Source organism: Rattus norvegicus, chromosome 1 (assembly GCF_036323735.1).
Source record: "Rattus norvegicus strain BN/NHsdMcwi chromosome 1, GRCr8, whole genome shotgun sequence".
In the NCBI taxonomy this organism is placed as follows: domain Eukaryota; kingdom Metazoa; phylum Chordata; class Mammalia; order Rodentia; family Muridae; genus Rattus; species Rattus norvegicus.
Window position 1 is genome coordinate 137,529,006 of NC_086019.1, and position 19,834 is coordinate 137,548,839.

The following is a 19,834-nucleotide window of genomic DNA, read 5'->3' on the forward strand; positions in this document are numbered from 1 at the left end:
GGTTACAGAGAACAGTTTATGTACCTCCTGCTACGCTTGAGGAAGCTCTGTTTTGAAGTGTGAAGAGACAAACACCCAGGAAGGAGTTCTGATCTTTGCCAGCTCTCAAGCTCTTCCTCCCCTGGGCTTGCTAATGCATGGAGAGACTGGGAGCCCGGTTTGTATACAAGCTTCTCCAGTATCTGGCTCAATGCCTCTGGGCAGTGCTGCAGACACTTGGCAGGAGGAAGAGACACTTTGTCATCTGTTGTCCCTGCCACCTCCCTCTTCAGTCAAGGAGCTCACATCTAGAGAGGTCCCCTCTGTGAAGGAGTAAATTTCCCTTACAACTCTGCCACTTGGGAGCTGTGGGACTTTGGTCATTGAATCTCAGCCCCTTTATAAACCGGGCATGTACGTATGCTTTCTCAAAGTAGCACTGTACTTCATGTGTACGTGCTCACGCCTGCGATTACGTGCGAGTGGATATGAAGGGTAGGAATCGACATTGGGAGGCTTCCTTACCCCCCTCCCCTTCCTTTTGACACGAAGTTTCTCACTGTACCCAAGAGTCATTGATTGGGTGGCATGCCCAGTGAGTTCTAGAGATCAGCCTATCTCTGCCTCCCAAGTGCCACCAAGCCCGCCTTTTACACAGGAGCTGGGGATCAAAATTCAGGTCGTCAAAGACTAAGCCATCTCCCCAGACCCCAGATTGTGCTTTATTGTAGAGTTATTTTTTGTTCATTTATTGAGAAAGGATGGGTAGAGAACGCTCACCAAACCGAGTTCTCACCCTATTTTTTATGGTTTTATCCTAAATCTTTTTGGTTGGTTAGTGAACATCTCCAAGGGGATAAATATGTTACAGAAAACCTCTCAAGCCAAGCCAGAGGTGGTGGGTCACCTCTGAAGAGCTAGTTTACTTTGGAGGACAATCAGGTGACTCTAGAAGGGAGGCCAGGGATCCATCAGTGTCTCTTCTCGTTTGAGCATCTTCACTCTGCTAGTCTCTTATTCAGGAAGGAATGAGGAGGCAGGCTGCTGATGGCAGAACATTTTGTTAGAAATTGTGTGTTCTGGAGATTCCTCTCTTCCTTGGAGTCTGGAAGAGCATCTCTCTTCCCTTTGTGTCTCCTGGGCAAAAACCTGTGTGTGAAACATGCCTCAACAGGGCCATGTGCTGACAAGGTATATGGTAAGTTCAATGGTACTTGCTATTTCACAAAATACCAAAAGGATGAAATCTTCCTTATACTGTAGCTCACATGCATATATATATGCACAACTATACATATATACTTAGGTACCTGTATGAGATATATATATATACACATATATATATATATGTATATATATATATATGCATCTGCGCATATGCATCATATATCTGTAAACACACACATCCATACACACACACAACACACATACATTGTGTGTGTGAGCAAAAAGTGTTATGCTGCTTAAGGAAACAGTCTCTGTTTTCCTGAAATCTATTAACATAGATTAACCCTCAGGGCCCTGTATCTTGGCTTCTTCATTCACTCCCATGGCTGAAAAGGCAAGACCTATTCATATTCTTTGGAATCAATTTGAAAAGTGAATTGAAAGGCTTTTGTGAGAAAAATAAATCCATGTTCCTTTACAGGACAAAAAGGAGGCTAAAAATGACGGTGCCATTTACATTTAGAAAATAATGGTTCCTCTCCAGCTTACCTGCCAAGACTTGAATTTACTCTGGACTCTCTATTCAACCTGGAGCAATTATGGTCACAGCCAGCTCCAGCTAGAGGGGAATGTCAAAAGCTGTATTCTCCTGAAAAGATTGATGCATTTCTCTCCTTCAGTCATGCCAAGAAAGATACCAGCACTGTTGACTAGGCTGGTGCTTTCCAGGGACACCGGCCATTCACTTTTCTTAATTTTGAGAAGTCAGGAGCTCCTGCCTCCTTACTTCATTCCTGGCCCCTTTGTTATAAAGTCTGAAAGGCTCCAGAGCTTACATAGCCTGCCAAAGGCCACCTGGACAGGATTGGCTGAGAAGAGCCCACACTGAGTCACACTGAGGCATACCTGGCTGCAGAGGGATCTGTGGTCGATGTGATACCACCTTAGGCCAGATAAGAGCTGTGGAGTCTGTATGCAGACAGTAGGAGGAGCCTCTAGAACCTGGTGTGTAGCTGGTGCTTAACGACTCTTTGTGGATTAAACAGAACAGTGGTGAGTGGGAAAGTCCTCCCAGTTTCCCAACAGCAAATCCTGCTCCTGCCCACATGGGGTCCTTGAGTGCACTATGCTTACGTTTTCTAATAAGGCATGAGCTAATGGGTTTTCATTTGCCTTATACTGTATTCTATTCCAGACTATTTCAGAGATGGAGCTCAACCAACCCATAAAGATCTGCCTCAGCTTTCTAACAAATATCTTTCCGGAATCATTCCTGATTCAGGGACATGACCTAAACCCCAAGGACGGGCTGCCCAGGAATGAACCAGCAAACACAGATGCACAGGAAGGACTGTCCAGTGCTGTTTGCCTAGCAGGTTAGCGCTGTCAAACTAAGCATGGTAGTTTGTGCGCAGAGACTTCGTGATGAGTCCAGCCTGTTTTTTTCAGTACCTTAGAGACACTCTGTTCTGTTGGTCCTCTCAGGGCTTCCCAGAATCATAGGACTCAAATGTAAACCCCAAAGTCATCTCGCTCCTCTTCTTCTTTACTCAGATCTACTTGGCTGGCTTCAGAGACAGGGAGGTGGCTTAACAGACATCTTCTCCACTCCCTGGCTCTCATGGGTCACTGCCTTTCAGGGCTTCTGTTTTAGTCCTAATCAGCATACTCTCACTGATGTGTGTGTGTGTGTGTGTGTGTGTGTGTGTGTGTGTGTGTGTGTGTGCTTGACTCATTAGTTGTTCTCTGCATTACTTTTGGGACAAGGTTTGTCATTGGCTGGCTGGCTAGCAAACCACGATCCTCCTATCTCTGCCTCCTGAGATTTGGGATTATACATTTTTTTCCATGGGTCCTGGGCATTCCCAATTCTGGTCCTTAGACGTGTGCAACAAACACTTTACCAATTGAACCATAGTCTCCCAGCCACACCTTGATGCTTTTGGTCCTGTTTAATCCACAAAGAGTTGTTAGGCATCAGCTGCGGTCAACCAGGCTCTAGAGGCTCCTCCTACTGTCTGTGTTGCGGATTCTACATCTCTTACCTGGCCTAAGGTGATATCACATTGACCACAGACCACTCTGCTTCCTGCCAACCTTGCCCCCAGGCTGCTCTCCCTTCCTCAGACCACCGAGTGTGTTTCCATGCTTCCATTGAAGACCTGCTCTGTCCCACAGCTGAGTGGAATCTTTCTCCTTGAAAATCAAGGTGTTTTGTAACTCTGCTCACAGTAAACCTTCCCCTCACCGCATCATTCCTGCTCCCAGACCCTAAAAGCAGGATTGTGTCTCTGGCTCATCTTAGCCTTTGCAGATGACTTACACTAGAGAGGACCTCAGTACAACTGTTTGTTTCTAGGTGTGTGAGTTGATGGGACATCCATGGCAGGAGTTGACCCCAGGGACAATCTACTTTGTGCTTTAGCAAGGCTGAAGAATCAAATCTGTTTGCGAGTAAGCACTCCACCACTGAATGACACGCCCAGCCCCAGGACTGAGATTCTTGATCAGACCCCTGGTTGATCTAAACCCCAGACAGAAAACCAGTGATCGGTCCATTTGCAATAGGAGGGAAGAGGAGAGATTCACCGCGTCAGGAATTCTACTGAGGGAGCATCCGGTTCCTTCTTAGGTTTCCACCCGCCTCCAACTCTGTGGCCTCCTTCCGTTCCACTTCTCTTACCGTCCTGGATGACATGAACTGGACATTGTGTTGCCACACTCCGGCCTTTCAACAACTTGTTCTCAGGGCTGAGGCGGTTCACTATGTTTCTCTCTGGCCAGCCATGCCTCACGGCTTGTCGCATCTCAGCACCTCTAGATCTTAAAATCAGATACAGCAGCTACGGCCACAGCTTCCAAGTAGTCTCTCCTTGTTGACTACGTACAGCTGGGTCCTCTGGTCCTGTTCCATCAAGTTCTTATTATTCCGTATCTCTTCATCACTTCCTTTACTCAGCCCAGGAACTACCATCAATCAGGCTAGCTTCACTCTGGTTGCTAGCTTCATTCTTTTTTTAAAGATGGTCTCATAGAGCCCAGGCTTCCTAAGTACACATGGATGGCCTTGAACTTCTGACCATCCTACCCCTGCCCTCTTCTTTCTGAAACTACATCATCGTGCCTGCTTTTATGTGCAGCTGGGGATCAAAGCCAGGGCTTCGAGCATGCTACGCCCTTGACCTCTTGACCTACCATCCTCAGTTTCTTTGCTCTGCTTTCCTTGCCCCTCAGCTACTACTGATACCGTCAGCTTCAAACTTACTTCTGCTGTAGGGCTACTAGGGAAGCTCTCGCCATCAGCCAGTGCCACTGAGATGCTCGCTCTGTCTGTCAGTTCTTTTCCATTAGTGTCTAAGGTAACACAGGAAACCAATGTTACCTTGGTTTATGGACCCTGGAAGCTTTCTCCACCCTACCTGTATCCCAGTGAGTTCTTCCATGCTTAACCTATTTCTTTCTGCCTCAGTGTATCAACATCTCGCCCTTATACATCCTTGCTGACTATGACAGCCACTGGCCGCATATTGCTACTTAAATTAAAACCAAAACAAGTTAAATAAAACAGTCCATACACCTGTGTTCCCAGTGGCTCAAAAGCCACATATGATTCAGACACAGAACAATTCTTTTGTTGTCCTAGAACAGCCCAGACACGGTCCATGGGACTCCCCACCTACCCCTTAGCTCATCTGCCTGTCTCAACCCATATTCCTGCATACTTCAAACCATTCCTGGGTTGGCTGAGATGCCCAATACAATATAAATATGATACCAAGAAGCTCATACTGTTATTGCTTACGTAGTGACGTGAAAGTCAGCATGAACATTCTCAGTATACACACTCTGGTTTTTATCTTTAATGAAAATGAAAAATAAGGTATCTTTTAATTTGTCTCTTTGAAACCTGTAGAGGTGGAGAGACAGCTGAATTCAATTCAGAGACCAATCCATGAAGGCCCTTCTTCATTAAATTTTATCTCTACCTTCTCAATGTGATCCCCTCTCTTAACTCTGATTGACTGTACCTTGTTCGGTCCCTAGACAACATCCCTTTCTGAAATACACAGTGGATTTTGTTCCTCTCTCGGTACCGAATAGCAGCTTCTACTTGCCTTAAAGATAAAGGTCAAAGCTACCCATGAGGCAGGAGACCTTTCTCACCAAGTTCCTAGCTCACCACTTTCATAGGCCCCATGTGGCTGCTTCTGTCTCACTCTGCTTGTCTCAAGGAGTTCTTTGCAGCATGTAAGCCTTATCCCTGTAAATTCTCTTGTCTAAACCACTCTTTCTTATTCCTGTATATCTTCATAACACAGGCTTATTCTCTGTTCAGGACATCGTGCATGAATCCCAAAGCAAACTTAGGTGGCCCTTCTGCAAGTTACTGCTACACCAGTGCAGGCTCCATCACAGATCATGTCACACTCAATTTCAGTGTCCCCATTGTATTCCCATTACCCACATGGGGCACCATGAGGGTTGGCAGTGTCATGGTATCTGATTTATTCATTGGCCTTGCATTAAAAATAATGGCCGTTAATCTTACTGGGTGCTGGATGAGATGGAATTAGGCCAGATGCCAAGACTTCTCAGCTAAGCTGCTTTTAATTAAAAGATGAGATAGTGTCAGATCCTCCCAGCACAGGGTTTTCCAAACTGATTTGTGACCCATAATGGGCCACAGAATCAATATGCTGGGTCATGACCAATTCTGCAGAAAGCATGGAGCAGAATAGAAACTATCAGAATGTGTTGTACATACTGAAGGTACTAAGTTTTTGTTTCAGCTGGATCTATGCATATGCATGTGTATAATGGGCCATGATGATAAAATTATCTCTTGCTAGGGCTTACAGGCACAGAAATGGAAAAATCCCTGTTCCCGATGGTACCTCCTTTTCCTGAAGCAGAAAGACAAGATTCTGGATCAACTTCAGAGTGGTAAGGGATTACATTAAGTGAATTGTCTTATGATACCTCAGTTGTGGTTTTGTCTCCAATTATCCTATAATTTTCAGAAATAACTTATTGTTTCTGCTATCGAGATTATTAAGAAGGACACTCTTTTTGCATAGATGTGTGTATGCATCTTGCTATGGCCTGGGAGCTCAGAACACTGGAGGTGCCCAGGAAATGCTAGCTTGTTGCATAACAACCTGTGGAATTGTTCCACCCCTTTCCAGAAGAAGGCTTTCTAGCTTGTCTGTGTTTCACGTCCATTGTTCTACCTAGCCTTGTGTGTGGACCTCAGGCACCTCCCAAATTTTGTTTGAGTTATCCTGATTTGTTCAAGATGTTTGATATGCCTGAACCTTTTTCACATTGGCTGGGTCAGTTGTTCTCAACCTTCCCAATGCTGCAATCCTTTATTACGTATGGTTCCTTGTGTTATGAGGATCTCATCCACAATATTATTTTTGTTGTTACTCCATGAGTGAAATTTTGCTATTGTTAATGAATCATAAAGTAACTATCTGATATGCAGGAGACCTGATATACCACATCTGTGAAAGGGTCATTTGACCCCCCAAAGGGGGTCACAGCCCACAGATTGAGAAGCACTCGGCTAGGCACTGGCTTGGTGGTTCCATAGACACACGTATCTCTATCTCCTGGGCCACCATTCTTGGGATTAGTGACATGAACACTGGCACCTAGCTTCTTATGTGGACTCAGGATATCTAAACCAGGTCCTTATTCTTGTGAGGCAAGCACTGTACTGACCAAGACATTTCTCTAGCCCTGATGTTGTAGGCTGTGCCTAGAGTTAATGCAGATTAGAGATGTAGAGACCTCTACAGTAACTATAAAGATGAGGGTGAACATCCACTTCCCTTTTAGCCATGATATGGGGTAGCCTACTTTGATATCGTCTGGGAGCTCAGAACACTGAAGGGGCTTGGCAAATGCCATTTTGCTGGATAACTACCTGAGAAATGGGTCCACCACTTTTCAACAGGAGGCTCTTTAACTTCTTGGTATTTCATGCCTACCTATTTCTCCAGTTGCTTGACCACTGAGGGCGGGGGATGTGATAATACATCTGTCCACATTTCCAGTGATAAAAGGAAAAACAATCTGTATAATTATATCTATGGTAGTACAAGCTTTCAAGCTATCACAGCTTCCCAGAAATACCCACAAGCTGTAGCTGTAATTTGAAGACGGCTTAATGTTGTTCATCTGGGGCATCTCCACATCTGTGTATGTCTACTTCCCATGGAGCAAAAGTAAGACAAAGACACCCCTGTGTATCAAAACACACACAGACTGGCCAGGAGGAGAATTCTGAGACCTGCTCCACAGGGAACCAGGATGATGATGGGAACTGATTGTTACCACAGACTATGGAGGGAGAACTTACAGTGTATGCTTCCTTTTCAAGAATGGGTTTTATCCTACTTTGGGCATTTGCCAATTACATAGGAATTAACAGCATTATATATATATATATATATATATATATATATATATATATATATATATATGTGTGTGTGTGTGTGTGTGTGTGTGTGTGTGTGTGTGTGTGTGTGTAAATATTCAAAGGTTTGTAAAATATAGAGTCTTATAATTTAAAACGATCTGGTACCACTTTGATGGTCATCCCCCCAATATTTTTCCACAGGTAAACGTACTTTATAACATCTGAAAATGGAGAGTAAGCTACCTTTGTCCCTTTTGCATGTCATGGGTCCTTTCCAAGTCTACAAATGTTCTTTCCAGAACTTTAATGGGGGCATGGCTCCTACCAGGATTACAGACTATCACTGATTTAACGAATTCCCTGCTGTTGTGCTGATGGGAAAATGTTTTTGCAAACCTCGCATTTCTAGTGCTGGATCTTTGTATCCGTTCATGACTATAAACTTCCAGTGAGACCTTCATGTTTGCTGTTAAGCTTTGGCACAAGGAGAAGAGAGTGACGAGTGGGGCTGGGTCGCCTGTTGGAAACCCAAGGTAAATAAATATATTTGAATAATTGGGTGAATAATAAAAGCAATATAAAAATGAGTAATAAAAGGTAATACAAATAAGATAATTCAAGAGACATAAAGATAATTGAATGATTGTAATGAATATATTGGAAAGGCTGAAAGGTGATGGAAGGGTTTGCCTATTACTCCCAGCAGATACCCCAGAAAGAAAGATATCTCGGATTGCTCAGTTCGGGATTTTCTTAATGGAATGTTTCTTGTCAACCTGACACAAGATTGTCTGGAAAGAGGGACTGTCGATTACAAAAAAACCCTTCTATCAGGTTGGCCTGTAGGCAATGTCTGTGAGACATTTTCTTGATTAGTGATTGATTTGGGTGGGACCAACCCACTATAGGGAGGTGGTGTCACTCCCATGCATGTGGACATGCCCTGAATAAGAAAGCAGAAGAGACAAGCCTGTAAACAGCGTTCCTCAATGGCCTCTGCTTCAGCTCCTGCCTTCGGGTTCCCTCAGTGATAGACTGTGATCCCTGTAAGCCAAATAAACCTTTTCCTTCCCCAAGTTGCTTCTGGCCCTGGTGTTTATTACAGCAATAGAAAGCAAACTAGGACCAAATTGCCCTAGTAAATTTTTCCTCCCTTTTGGAGCCACTGCAGTTTCTCCGTAGCTAATGAAGATTTAGGCATATATGAGGACTGGGGTTGGTATATGTGACACCTGTGACATCAGAGGGGTCTAGAACTGTGGTGTCTGAACTTGGAATAACAACTTCACATTTAAAGTGATGGTGAATTTATTTGTCAATGGGGCAGACAGACCTAGAATCACTCCAGAAAGGAGTCTCAGTGTGGGCTGGTCCAGTTTAAGTTGCCCTACGTGCATGGCTGTGGGGAACTTTAAGCTATTTGAAGTGGAAAGACCCACTCATTGGGAACAGCACTATTTTGTGGGGTTTCAGTCCTTGACAGTAGACAAGTAGAAGAGTGGGGGAGCTGAAGATAAGCATTTATGGCCTCCTTCTCTCTCTACCTTACAAGGTGGATGTGACCAGCTGCTTTGACTTGCTGGGAATGACAGACTGTACTCTGGAATGGTGAGCAAAATAAACCTGTCCTCTCCTCAAATTGTTTGGGTCAAGTTGTTTTATCATTATAGTGGGAAATGAAAGTAGGACACTAATAAATAAACATGATAGAAAAGGAAAAGAGGCAAACTCAGGAATTGGGACAGCTTCACAAATCCTCACTCACCTGCTAATGTACATCCAACTCATTATGGAGGGTATAAAGAGATGATACGTACCCAACAAACGAAGGAGCAGAAAAAGAACTCCCAGCGCGTAAGACTTGAGTTCAGGGCTGACTGTCCTACATAAAAAGAGATGGAGGGGGAGAAAGAGATTCTTATCAACGCCATTTTAATTAACAGGCTCAGAGTTATTTGTTGCTGTCCATCAGATCGTACCTTGGAAAATTATTAATAGGTTTTCTTCTTTTTCTTGCTAAACGTCTAAAAATTGGCTGCAACTGTGGGACCCAGATAAGTTTAGGAATTAAGTGTTTTTTTTACCCCTTAATAACTTGAGCTGGAAGGACTGGATGTAAATTCTGTCCTGAAGTCTAAACTTAGAGCAGTGTCCTTCAGGAGGAAGCACCACCATAGGGGTAAGGGATGTGTATGTGGGAACACCAGCTCAGCAAATTCCTGAGTTGCAGTGGGAACCATGAATTCTTTAAATATTTTTAGACTGCTTTTGTAAAACCCATCAGATTTGCATGGATTGGCATTCCTGGTAGGCCAGCTGGGGCACAGGTAAGCACCATCAATAGTACCTTGTAATTTTGAAAGGTTCTTTCTGCTAGCCAAAGGACTTTGCTTTGAAGTGACTCAATCATCTTGACTTGAGTTTCCCACGTGTCCCTAACAATGATCTAACACGCTCTCCAGCGTGTAGTGATTTTGAAAGAGAGAGTAACTGTAGGGATGGGTTTGGAAAACTTTAGATAGGTGGGTCCTCTCCCCCACAATTCCTCTTACAGTTACAATTAGAATTTATTTAGTCCTTGCCTTCTTCCCTAAAGGCTAAGAACTACTTGTATTGTGGTTACTTTAATGACTCAACCCTAGCTCTGTGTCTAGTACCCAGCCTGTGTTGAAGGAATACATACATGGGTGGCAAGCTGGGCAGAAGTCTCTGGCTTACCAGACAGGGGATATATATATATATATATATATATATATATATATATATATATATATCCACAGTTTTGTGGTAAAGGACTCTGAGGAAATGTGAAGGGACAATATACACATGGGCTTCGTGTTACCCAGTGCCACTGTGGTTCCTTAGGGGACAAAGGAATGTATGTGACTATACTTCTTGGAAGACTTGGCTAGGCAATGGGACCAGTACCTTATAGCTAAACCTTAAACACGCTGGAGCATTTCAGTGTGGCTGGAAGACTAGAGACCAGACCTACAAATGCTAAGAACAAAGATACCAGGGGAATATCTGGTATAACAAGTATAAACCTATCTATTGACTTGGTAGCTAGAATGTGTGTGTGTGTGTGTGTGTGTGTGTGTGTGTGTGTGTGTGTGTGTGTGTAGGGCTTGAGCCAAGGAGTCAATGTCAGGTGTCTTCCCCAGTCTCATTCTACCTTATTTTTGAGACAGGGTCTTTGACTGAACCTAAGTTTGAAGGACTCACCTATTTCTGCCCTTCTAGTACCAGGCTTGTACAGGAGCCATTATGCCTGTTTTTCATGCGGGTGCTGGGGATCAAAACCCAGGTCCTCATAGTTATATGACAGACACTTAACAGACTGAATGATGTTCCAAGGCCCAGAATAATATTCATAAATGATCTCAAGGTCATTTTTCCACCAACCCATTGGCAGTTATCTGGTGACCTATGATTTGGGTGAGCCTTGGTGTGCATGCTTTGGGCTTCTTAATATAACAGGTCAAATGTGATCATCAAACAAAAAAAAATTACATGCATATTATAGACTGATTGTCTTCCCCCAATTTCTCCATTCAAGCCTAACCCCGAATGTGAGAGTGGGGCTTTTGAATCTGTTTAGATCCTGAGAATAGGGCCTGCACGAATGGATTAATGTCCTTAGACAGGAAGAACACACCTAAAAGAGGCCCTTTGTCTTTTTACTACCTTGGGACACAAGGAGAATTTATGTACTGGAAGTGACCCTCACCAGTTAACCTAGCCTTGATCTTTAACTCTCTAGTCTCCTGACCTGTGAGAAAAAAAGTTCCTAATGGGTGTGAACTACCACATCTACGTATTTTGTCATGGTAGTCTGCAAAAGACTGTGAAAGAGTAGTTTATATAATTGTTGCTAGATCCTAAGATTTTCAGTAACATCTATTCATGGGGAAATGCAAGTGTCTTTTTAGTTTTAGAGAGTGTGGTACTTCTGGAATGACTCCCCAGGGAAGCATGTTATGATGTCCATTAAGCAGTGGTCTCAGGACTCTGGCTGAGAAAGCCAGGTACCAGTTCCGGGTCATGGGATCTGAATCTCCGAGCAGAACGGGTGCTCTATGGAAGAATGCTCTATGGAAGAACGCTCTATGGAAGACACACATTACACAAGCCAAGTTCCTTGTGGTGTTCCTGCTCTGTGGCTACAGTTTTTGCACTTTCATCTGAAGGTTTAACAGGAAAAACGTATAAATAAAGGCAAATCTCCTTATCAGGAAAACATGCTGGTGTAATGAGCTAGGCTGTTTATCACTTGGAATGTGATTTCCTTTCAGTTACCGTGCCACTGGGAACAAAGTGAGGAAGGTGCTAAGATCTTGCTTCATATCCTGCAGAGAAGCTGGTTCCCATAAGGGCCGCACATCTTAGCTATAAAGAAATGGAGGGCTCAGGCGGGATGTCATTGAGAGATCTACAGAAAAGCAGGGATGCCAGCCTAGCATCAGTAACGTACTGGTTGTGAGACCTCAAGAAAACGGCGTAGCCACTGCTAGGCCAGTTTCTTCCTGTGTAAAAGGATATTTACAAGGGTGCAAATACAGTGACTTAAGATAAGAGCCCAGAGTTGTACACTAGCATCATCCAAATGAGCGTTTGCTTTCCTGCTTGCTTTTCAGCATTCTTTATTAATACATTATAAGTGCAGGTGCATGTGCATGTGCACACACACGTGCATGTTTGTGTGTTTAGAGGCCAGAAGGTAACTTCAGTGTCATCCTTACAAATGCTACCCATCTCCTTAGAGACAAGACCTCTTGTTTTCAAGAAGTATATCAATTAGGTTAGGGTGGCCACCGAACCCCAGGGATCCTCCTGTTTCTGTTTCCCCACTATTGGGACTACAAGTATGCCACACCATGTCTGACGTTTTTATGTGGGTCCTGGGAATTGAACGGGGGTTCCCATGCTCGTGAGATTAGCACTTTACCAAGTGAGTCCCCTCCCTATCCTTGCTTACTTCAGTGTTCATGCTAGTGTTCAGAACATAGAATGAGCCCACCAATTCGGGCAGGGGATTCTTCAGTCCACCTAGAATTCTCCCTAGAATTTCTCTGATAGCAAGCTGGACTGGGAAAGGGATGGGATGGTGTATTATGATCCCCTTTCAGTATGAACATGAGCAAGGCTTTAGGCAAAAGGGGGTTCCCAGATGTATATGAGCACGGGTCATGGAGACCATCAGCTCTTGACCCATCTAAAGGGAATCCAGTGTGTCCCGAAAAACTCTAAGATCTGTTTATCAAGTTGAGGCTTGGAAACACCTAAAACTTCCACAGCCAAAGTTTTACCACCTAGAATGTAGAGACTGGGCCTTTGTGGAAACTCAACTTGAGAGAGATAAGTAGACCCGTCACAACGAATGGTGGCGAGGTTTCCCCCTTACTGCTTCCTGGTGCCTTCTGTGTTCTGTGTGTGAGTATCACCATACGGTTTCAGGAGAATTTCTAATGAAAAATTAACTGCTCATAAAACAGCCACCATAAGCCCATACATGAAAGCTGAAGGGTTTTGTTCATATGCATATTATACATAATCGCCTTCTACGTATAGTTTCAGATTCAATGGCTCGTTTCATAAACACTTCCCGCATTCTTAAGATTTTTCATTATTCCTTTGAACTGCGGTTCCATAATTTAACTCACTACTTCAATTCAGGTCTTTCTGCTGTTATAGTTAACGTCGTAATAAAAAATCTGTCTGTATTGAGATTCTTTTTTTTTTCTCATAAAGAGGTATTTTCTTGTGATAAATGGCCACCAGTAGGGGTAGGTTACTGCAGGGGCCTGAATGTTTTTATGACTCTTGGCTCACACTGGCAGCAGGTTGCAATTCTGAAAGGACTTACAGGCTTTTCAATACCACTAGCAAAAAACTGACTCAACTTGTCTGACCACAGCCTTCCTAAGCGCTGGGTGTGAATTTGTCCAACTTCCTAAGAATAGGACGGCAATTTGCCATTGTAACCTTAATGTCTCTGCGCACTCATAAGCCATTGCTAATGACCATCTGGGTAACACAAGTGCTTCCTAGAAATCTACTTTCGGGAGTGTTGCCAGCAAAGGATGTGGTAGGGAGGGCTCAAGGAACAACAAAGCTTGGTAAAGCACCTGATGCTTGGAATCAAGGTGGTTCCAAGCACCCCATTTCCATCCCCAGCCCTTGGCCTTGAACTGCCTTGCTTTCCCACATAGTGAGGTAAGACTTTCTGTGCACTGTGTTCTTTCTTTGGACCCAGATGGACACTAGGATATATATGAGTCAGTGTTCTTAGAAGTGCCTCTTTCAAATCTAGATAGCAATAGCACTGGGAATGATGAAGCTTGCGACATCATTGTCTGCCTCCAGGCCAGCTTCCCAGAGGCAAGGGGCTACAGGATTCTGGAGTCTCACTGCAGCCACTTACTCAGACAAAAGCAATCACAAATGCATGTCGTAGGCCTCCTGGCTTGGTTAATTTCTATGTCTCTAGAGAGTCTTGCACACATGACCTGGAAGGATCCAGATCATGGCAGAAGGCAGGCAGGACTAGTACTGTGGTCTAAGTAACAGATTCAGAAGTAAGTCTGAGAGACCATGTTGTGTCCAAGGGTATATAGCTGATTGACAGAAGGACAAGGCTTGGATGTAAGAACTTGGCTTGTTTAATGTCATTTTAGTGTGTGTGTGTGTGTGTGTGTGTGTGTGTGTGTGTGTAGGTCAGAGGACAACATGGAGTGTTGTTCCATTCTGCCTTTAGTTTTGCAACAGGGTCTCTCACTGGCCTAAAACTTCCCTGAATAGACTAGACTAACTATTCTGCAAGCTTCCAGGGATCTGCCTGTCTCTGTCTCTCATCTCAATACCATAAGGATTAGAAGCAAGATCTACTCTGTCCAAGTTTGATATGGGTTACAGGGAATGAATTCAGTCCCGTGCTTGTGAGGCAGGACCACCAACTGGGCTGTCTCCCCAGCCCACTGTTTTCATTTTATTTCACCAACAATCCTGCTGTAAAGATTAGTGTAGAATGCTTTTCACAGTGGCCTCATGAGTTACTCCTGGGAGGCTATGGAAGTGGCCTTCTACTACTGCTCTGTTGTTCAATGATGTCCCACTTGGTGGAAGACTTGCAATTGTCTCCTCTTAGCCTATAGCTGCTGTGTTCCTGGCTGCAGCCTTCTCTCATCTTGCTTGCAAGACACACACAACTCTGATGTTCAGGAACCCTGCTGATGTGTGCCAGGTGGAAGGGCGTAGGCCAGGCTGACTCTCAGGGACCTGGGTCTCAGTGGACAACTTACCTGATGAGGATGATGACAGAAGGGGTTTGCGCCATGGCCCCGATCAGGCTGCACACACACATCACACAGAGGAAGGTTAGGAAGGCCTCTTGGCACCCAGGACTGGGACATTTTCCAGGAACCACGGTGGCATTCTCAGGGGGGACGGTGGTGAGGCACGCACAGCCTGTGAGGTTCTGAAAGGGAAGGTTCAGCCATTTAAACTGGGGAGTTGTCTCTGGTTTCCACACCCAAGGCAATCCATCAGGTAGCCTGTCACAACCTAATTATACACTCTGTGGCATTCCATTAATTGGGCCTGAATAAACGAGTTAGCGTTATTTTATTTTTGAGGCCACAAAAACACATGCAAATAAAGTAATATTTATGGGGAGGAGAGCTGGATTTCCTGTCTCCGGTGTATTTCATTTCCATTCTCAAGAAACCTTCAATAAGCTGCAGTGTAGATAAATGTGTCCCCCCCCAATACAATTAGAGAGGAAATTGTGCTTCCACAATATGATAAAACATTGCCAAATTAACATCGTAATTACTTGCCAATTTGTCTTCCCTTTATGCAGTTATAATTACACCGAAGTGTATTAAAAGAAGTAAATCAGGTAACCCACATACTGTTGCTGGTTCAGTGCCTGGCATGGCACTCAGAACAAAGGACACACGCTGTCATGCGTGAAGCCATTGTGCCGCGGAGACCCTGATGGCAGAAGGAACCTGGAAATCTTGTCCAGGGGCTGAGGAAGCAAAGGCAGCTAAGAGATTCCAGGCAGCTGACAGCAGCTCACAGGGAGCACAGCAAGAGCGTGATGGGATACGTTTATTCATATATGGTCAGGAAAGAGAAAGAAAAGCAACCACGTTCCGTTTGATCTTCTGAGAGGCTCTGGATCAGCAGCCCCTGTTCCCAGGCAAGGTCTGCTCTCACACTCTCCTGCAAGCTTGCTAGCTTGCTCTAGGAATTTCTGGTCGCAGAGGGAGGAGCAGGGGCTGGAGGAGGCTGTTCAGCGTGCCAAGCCAATTAGGGCTCGATAATAATAGTGCAGAGCCCTTTAATGAATACAAAGCGAAAACAATCATAAATGATTCATTGCTTTCCTTTCTGGAGCTGATTGGCTTTCTGAGCGCATGCCTAGCAGGTGAACACTCCTGAGAGGTCAGGTAAACTCCCTACAAAGCCTGGGTTTCTTCTCTTCTGCCCTTCTCCCTTCCCCCACGTTCTCTCCTCCCCCTCCTCCCCTTGCTCTCCTTTTCTTTTACCACAGGACACATTCCAGATGTGGGGTATGTTGTTCCATGTGAGGTGGCTTCAGCCGTGTCCTAAACCCTGTAAGTACTAGGGCTGCCCTGCATGGCTGTGTGGAATAGATGATACCCGCTGGCGGTACATCTTCTAAGTATGTGCCCAGGGTGGGTATCTATGTAAATGGTTCTGTTATGTACCTGGGTGTTTACGGCAATTCCAGGGTCACCCCCGCCCCTTAACCAGGAGACTTCACTGGCTTTTCCATGGGACCTACAATAGACACCACAGTCCTCCAAATGAGCAGTCCCCTTCTCCTCCCATGGACCCTCTGAGCCCTGACTGACACCTGCCCTCCAGAGGATATGGGCCCTGTCAGTTAGGAACATCCTGGGACACTTTCTTAAACATTTCCTTGCATAATGCTACAGGGCACAGATGGGATGCAGAAGGCAGTTTCAGTATACACAGGTGGCCAGATTGGCCTCTGCCTTTACCAGGAAGGAGAGCTTCTCTCCAACTGGTGCTCCCTGGGACATCCAAGTCTCTACCAAGAGAAGTATGGCATGACCAGAGCTCACAGGTAAGCTTCTCCAGCTGCTGATGCTTGGTGGCCAGAGCTCCTTATTGGCCCTGTTCACATCCCATTCTGACTGGCTTCTCTTGCCACTAGTCAGATCAGATCTCATGAAGTTCCCCATTGGCATTCACATCCCTAACCCACCACCCATTCTCCTCTCACAGCAGCTCTGCTTGCTCCCTGCCTCCCACGGCTCCATTCTTTGGTTCTTTGGATTCCCCTTTTCTTTTCCTGGCTACACCTTGCCCACCTTTCTTGGCATCGTCCCTCCTTTCCCACGCTAACATGCAGGAACAACTCAGGGCTATGGGCTGGATTTTCTTCTCTTCCTGCGCCACATTTTCCCATATGTTCATGACTCTCCTCAACTTCATCCGTAGTTCATATTCCCCTTGGATACTCAGTATCTCCCTTCCTGACACACGGGCATGTTGTGTCCGGCTGAACTTATGCTGCATACTTCACACAGCCCTTCTAAGGCTGCTCAAAGCTCACGGTGTTCCCTTTCTAGTGTGGATGAGAACTAGGCAGGAAAGAAATACATAGAAGCCAGGAGTCACAGAAGATCAGCATACACTACCCAAAAATATACCTCCTTGGCATAGGACTAGTTTGAGCTGATCATTTGAAGACATTTAGAGATACAGGAGAAGGCAGGACAACACAGAAGTTTTTAAACAGAAATCTACAGTCAGTGGTTCCTTCATATCCAAAGATATTGGGTGCCAGGATACCATACAGATACCAGAATCTGTAGATACTGGAGTTCCTAATAAAAAATGGTATAGAACCTATCCAGTTCCTTCTGTATACATAAAATCATCTTTAGATGACTTTATAGCTAATACTGTCAGGACAATGGATATAGTCATTACACTGCATTCCCTGCTTAGGGAATATGATATAACAATTTCTGGACAGATTTGGTATAGATACAATTCCCTCAATCATCTGCAGTTCACTGAAGCCACAAGTACGGAAATTATGTATGCAAGGTCCTGCCATATAATCTTGCATTTGTACCTAATGAGACGTGAAGTCTGGCTTTGTTGCTAAGACCAGTTTCAGACTCCTGGGCTCAAATGATCCTACAGCCGTAGTCACCTGAGTGGCTAGGACTATAGGCACATACCACTGTGCTGGCCCAGAAAGCTCCATCTGTAGAGGGGTCTCCTTTCTGTCCTAGAAAGAGGGGGTGATGGAGAAGGTTCTAACCAACCTAGATCCACAGAACAAATCCTTTGTTGCCCATGCCTTCCCTGGTCATTTTTCATACCCCTTTCTGTTTAAGTCTGGATTCAAAGCTGCCTCTATGTGACTCACTTATTTCCCTAGGTACCTCCCATGTATACCAAGACACACGGTGTGGATATCCCTCTCGCTTCTTCTTACCGTGTCCTTTGTTAGAGGAATCCATCCCAGCTAGAAACCACAAAGGGTGCAGAGACAGTCACTTCCCCTCCCATAGGAAGTAAAGAATAAGCACTAACCCCAGGAAGCCATTGGATAGAACTAAGGCTGGATACAAGGGGCAAAGACTCTGGCTTTCCCTGATACTCCTCCCGGGCATTCACAGGACTATGCTGCAGAGATACCATGATACCCCTTGTGACCTAGCTCCTCGGGTCTCTCCCTACACACTCCTTTCTGGCCCTGCATCAGAGCAAGCTCAGGCATACAGCTTCTTGGGTTTTGCAACCAGTTCTAACTCATCACAGAGCCAGTTCATTTCCTCTCTACCAGTTCACTTCTTCCAGAGCTTCACCCCTTCTACTCTCTCCTGCTCCAATTTCTGTATTCAGCCCCTCCTCTTCTAAACAAATATATGGGCTGTTTCTCTGCCCAATATAGATGATACTTCTCACTCTTATTATTAGTAATGATGACCAACTCCCTAGGAACCAGGTGATAATTTTGTTACCACACACCCTCACATCAAACTCTTTTCCTCCTGACTCGAAGGCTAACAAGAAAGGCCACTGTGGTTTTGTTACCTAATACACTCTCATTTGTACTAGACAGGCTTTGACTCACAGTAGACACTCAGAAAATATTTTGAATGAATTACCTAAGTCCTGATGCCTTCCATATCCTAAAAGGGTCTAAATCTTTTCCTAGGTCCAGCTGCTCTTCTCATTCTCTTTGATCACCTGGCTTGGCTGGGAAGACATTTGTGACTAGAGGCTTGCGACCGTGGTCTTATAATCACAGGGACTCGGAATGACCAAGTATAAATGGGGAGCAGTCCCTGTTGTGTCCCTGTTGTGTCCCTGTTGTGCTGTGTGATTAAATGCCTCAAGAACAAAATGATGGCTTGCATGGCTTCTGGAGAAAGATGTGGGGATATGTTAGGGGTACTGCAACTCAGTGATCAAGCCAGAACCCCAAGAGTAAGTCATGTGACTAATTACCTTTGTTTGGTTTATCAAGTCAGCTTGGTGTCTATCCTTATTTTGGACCTATACCTAAGCTATGACCCATTGTATTACATTTGACAAAAAAATATGAAGTCACTGGGGAGATAGCTCAGTTGGTATGCTTGGTGCTGAGACATGTGTAGTTGGATAAAATATATTCAAAAGATATGTACAAGTGTTTCGTCTCTATGTATGTTTGTACACTACCTGTACTCAATACCCATGGAGGTTAGAAGAGGGCATTGGATTCTCTGGAACTGGACTTACAGATGTTTGTGAACCATCCTTTGGGTTCTGGAAAGTGAATTTGGGTCTTCTGCAAGGGCAACAGTTGCTCCTAACCTCCCAGTCATCTCTCTAGCCCTAGGGACCCAGATTTATTTCTCAGAACCAATGTATAAAGCTGGAAATGGTGGCACATGTTTTTAATCCCAGCACAGTGGTTGACAGAAACAGGTAGATCCCTGGGGTTTGCTGGCAAGCCAGCCTAGCTGAATTGGAAAATCCTAAGTGAAAGATCTCCAATTGTCTCTAAGGCAATGGAATGAATATGGTCTTTGCAGAGACCCACGTAGATGAGCTAACCATCTATCTGGCTGACATTCCATGAGCAGAGCAAGGTAGTAGTGCCGTCAGGTGCTGAGATTTGTCTCTAAGGCAAGGAGGAATAGAGACAGGCAGGGCACAGAGCTAGGGCTGGGGTGGGGAACAAGCAGATCTGGCTAA

The 19,834-nt window shown here is 44.7% G+C and overlaps 1 protein-coding gene across 1 annotated transcript in view; it reads right to left on the reverse strand.

Moving 5' to 3' along the window:
• Nucleotides 1-19,834, reverse strand: part of Slco3a1 (solute carrier organic anion transporter family, member 3a1) — a 281,800-nt gene that overhangs the window by 12,969 nt on the left and 248,997 nt on the right. The window contains exons 8-9 of the mRNA NM_177481.2: nucleotides 14,875-15,050; nucleotides 9,391-9,455 (exon numbers count right to left, since the gene is read on the reverse strand). Coding sequence (NP_803434.2) covers nucleotides 9,391-9,455; nucleotides 14,875-15,050 — 241 coding nt within the window. The remainder of the gene's footprint in view (nucleotides 1-9,390; nucleotides 9,456-14,874; nucleotides 15,051-19,834) is intronic.